This window comes from Vicia villosa, unplaced genomic scaffold, assembly GCF_029867415.1.
Source record: "Vicia villosa cultivar HV-30 ecotype Madison, WI unplaced genomic scaffold, Vvil1.0 ctg.000696F_1_1, whole genome shotgun sequence".
NCBI lineage: Eukaryota > Viridiplantae > Streptophyta > Magnoliopsida > Fabales > Fabaceae > Vicia > Vicia villosa.
In genome coordinates, this window is record NW_026705313.1 from 77,088 (window position 1) to 80,943 (window position 3,856).

The following is a 3,856-nucleotide window of genomic DNA, read 5'->3' on the forward strand; positions in this document are numbered from 1 at the left end:
ATATCTCCACCAATTAGTTGGTTTAGTCGTGATTGATGTTAGATTTGGTAGGAAGAACAACATTTCGATCTCGTGCAACAACGATTGGAAGGTGGCTAGAATCATTTAATGACAGAACTGATCTCCGAACCAAACTATATCTGTGGTGAAGGAGGCTGAAACCATTTGATGTCAAAACGGACTCCCAAATCGAATTATATCGGTGGTGAAAAGTCAAAAAAATGTATATCTCTGAGCCTTTTTAAGAATCCGTAAGACGGACTATTATACATGGCGTAAAGTTTGTCACGATTAAACGGATTATAAATAATCATTGCAGTCGTCTATAAACTTTGAGATCTAACATTCCTCTAATAATTTCCAAAAGTCTAACTAAGTAAATTTTTGTTTATGAAAAAAAAGGATTTCAAAGAATATAGTTCAAATGAAAGTGAAATTGGGGAATCTCAAAAACCATCATCATTCATTCAAACGTACATATGCAACCCTTTTAATCATCACATTTTTCATCTTTAGCAACCCTTTGAAGTGATAAGTGAAAAAGATGTTGTTCTTTCTTTATCATCTTTATTACTTTCTCTATGTCTTTTCTTTTTCATCATCATCCATGAAAAGCACCCTATTTGCTTGCAAAGTTGCTTCTCTTCTTTTTTTCTCCACTCATTCTTTTCACTTGTTGTCTCCCATGTTTCATAGTTATCTTTCACCTCAACCTGCACATGCATTGCCACTCTCACATCAATATCATGTCATGCTTAATTGGTGTGAAGTGTTTGGAAATTAATCATCCAAAATAGTTTCTATAATTGGTAACACTTATCAATTATTTTGTGGTAAAAAAATATATACTTTTATCTTATAGAAAAAAAAATGATCCTAATGAAGGAATAGTGCACAATAGTATATGATAGTGTGAGTATAGGCATTTTGTATAGTACCTTAGTCAGATGATAAAATGATGTACTTTGATTTCAGAATCTTTAGTGGCTTCAAATGAGACAAAGGGAAGAGGTAGGTTGAGAAAGAAGGGTACTATTTAATTACTCTAGTGTTTGAATCATTGAAGAGGGAGAAAGGTTTGGATTGAGTTGAATTTTGGAACAAAGAAGTGTCACATATAATCTACTATACTATAGATAGATACATGCTAAAAAAATAAGCTTAGTTCAATCGGAAGAAGTTGATATTACTAAATTAACCACTATCACCAGAGTTTAAACTCTGGTATTCACGATTGTGTGAAAAAATTTAGTAGTTTTTACCATTTCGTCTACAAATTAAAAACTAATGGTATTACCCTAACAACAAAATATGTCGCTCCCGTAAATAGAAACTAATGGTATTACTCGTTTTTACAACTGAGAAAGTGAGACAGTCAATATTGATTTAAGAAAAATTCAACATAAATTAGGCCATTGTTTCAAGTATTAGAATAATGACGATCTTAAATTTTTCATAAAGATGGTAAAGTCAGCAATTCTGTTATTGTTAAAATTTTGAACGATTTTTAAATATCGGTATCTAATAGACCATGTGACACTTTCTCACCCTAGCAATTATCTAAGATTGAAGAGTTTCACCCTAAAAACATAGACAGGTGCAAGTGCTAGGAGGAAAGAATAGAGGGGCCAAAAACTATAGAATGAGAATGATACTTTCAAATGAAACAAAGAGGGACAAGATTGGAATCTATGAATGCCCCACATTATAATGCTACTACAATCTAATTATATGACAATTAGATTTGATTCTTTTGTCTTGGAAAACACACCACCAACTAGTGGTAACTACTTCCTCTATTTTTTTTCACTTAGTTTGAATAATAATTCATGTACTTTGTTTTTCAAGACACTGGCAATTTCATGTGTCCTATATTGTCCTAGTGTTTCCTCTTCACTTAATCAAAAACTTCAAAACCAAATATAAAAAAAAATCTAGAATTTGTTTCATACCTCTTCTTCATCAGATTTTGTTTTAGCATTTGAGTTTGAATTTGAATTTGAATTAGGTGAATCTACATCTCTAGTTTTTGACCTCTCTATGATAGATGGAGTTGAAGTAGGGCTAGGACTACTTGAACTTAGATAAGGAGGTGTGCTTTGAGTCCCCACATCTCTTGTCATTCCCTCTTTCTTCTTTTCTGCATACACTTACAAACAACTTAATTAATTAAGTGCTTTTTGCATAATCACTTAATGAAAAAATTGATAAAGTCAAACTATTTTCATTTAAATTATAAGCTCTTTTCATAAATTCTCCTCGAGAACCGATCAAATTAAACAGAAAACAGATCTGTCTTTGTAGGCGTGCTAGACAGAATATCGCACAAAGCCTAAAATATGTCACAGTCAAATCATAGCTACAATCATAGCTAAATAGAGACTCGTAAAACGTAATTATATAAGGCTTTCTTATTGTTTTTCATTGTTGACTTATCACTAACCAATACAGGGTCTCCAAAAACCTAATACAGACCTTTATATTAGCGGATAAATTTAAATAAGGCGAACGGAGGAATTACTAGAAGTAAATTGAACCTGGAATTGGAAATTGAAGAGAAACATCTTCATGAGTGTAAATTGATGGTTTCATTTGAACATGTCTTGAAGAATAAACAAGAGGAGCAGACATTGTGATTCTGTTTGTTGAGTTTCTAAAAGATCTTCCACTAAGAGTTTTTGCTGATAAACATTCCATTGGCACCTCTCCAGAAAGTGGATTGCATATATACTTTTCTGCTTCATTCCATTTCGAATTCAAAGCAAACCCTTCTGGTGATAAACACTCCCAACTGTTATAGCTTACCCTTGCTTGCAATGCTATATCAAATCACCATTCAAAAAGTTTAGACCAAAAAAATGATAGAAAATGATTTTAAAAAATCATAAATATGTTATTCTAGTTATGGTCTTAAATTGCGGTCCAAAACCGTAATATAAAGAATTTTGAGGTCTCTGCAACAATATCACATAACATCTGCAATATAAAAGTTTGCAGTGTAACTGCAAAAAAATGATAGAAAATGATTTAAAAAAATCATAAATATGTTATTTTAGTTATGGTCTTAAATTGCGGTCAGTAACCGTAATATAAAGATTTTTGAGGTCTCTGCAACAACAATACCATATCACATATTGTAGCGTAACTGCAACTGCAATTTAAAACCATGATTATCATTCTAGTTGACAATGCGGTTAGTTACCTTTAAGAGCCGTGGTGAAAGAATATGTCGAGGGATCAATTTCATCTGCGGAAAAATGTCAAAATTTGTAATATTAGTAAGAATTAAACTCGGTATCCCAAAGTTTAAAATAAACTCGGATACGCTGCGCATCAACCACTTGCACTAGACTCAGATGATATGAAACTTATGAATTATATAGTTGAAAAAGATATATATATGTACCTTTAAAAGGGTAACCAGGAGAAGAGGCAGTACTAGAAATAGTAATATTTGATCTTTGAGACCTTGAATCTTCTCTAAAGCTTCTCATATAAGAACCCGAAAACCTTCTAGAATTGGTATTGTTGTTATTCTCTCTACTGATTCTACCTTTCACTGACCATTCTCTCAGATTGAAATCTGATTCATCTCTTCTTCTTGAAGTATAGGGATATGGCTCAGCATTGTAGGCCATGAAAATGAGTAAGAATCTTGCAGGGGTTTGCAAGTAGTGTTGGAGGTGTGAATAGTAAAAGAGGTTTTTCTTAAATTTTGGTGTTTAGCTTTTTTGAATGTTTGAAAGTGAAATGAGATGGTTTTGAATCAAAATGTGTTTATATATTGAAAGAATCTTGTTTTTCTTTTTGGAATTTGCATTAAATTCATTGGACTAACTATGTAAATTTCTATTAT

General features: G+C 32.0%; 1 protein-coding gene across 1 annotated transcript; it reads right to left on the reverse strand.

Annotated features, from left to right (window-relative positions):
- Positions 1-250: 250 nt before the first annotated feature.
- On the reverse strand, positions 251-3,856 carry LOC131630550 (uncharacterized). The gene is made up of 5 exons (XM_058901331.1): positions 3,407-3,856; positions 3,203-3,247; positions 2,538-2,819; positions 1,953-2,140; positions 251-713 (listed from the first exon to the last, which is right to left on the reverse strand). The coding sequence occupies exons 1-5, from the start codon at positions 3,636-3,638 to the stop codon at positions 513-515; spliced, it is 948 nt and encodes a 315-aa protein (XP_058757314.1). The 5' UTR covers positions 3,639-3,856; the 3' UTR covers positions 251-512.

What these genes read in the sequence shown, in the direction of transcription:
- LOC131630550 (XM_058901331.1), bottom strand. Translation starts at nt 3,638, where the DNA reads ATGGCCTACAATGCTGAGCCATATCCCTATACTTCAAGAAGAAGAGAT. An exon ending in TCCTGGTTACCCTTTTAAAG is followed by an intron (nt 3,248 to 3,406) that starts GTACATATATAT and finishes ATTTTTCCGCAG; the next exon opens with ATGAAATTGATCCCTCGACA. An exon ending in TCTTCAATTTCCAATTCCAG is followed by an intron (nt 2,141 to 2,537) that starts GTTCAATTTACT and finishes AAGTGTATGCAG; the next exon opens with AAAAGAAGAAAGAGGGAATG.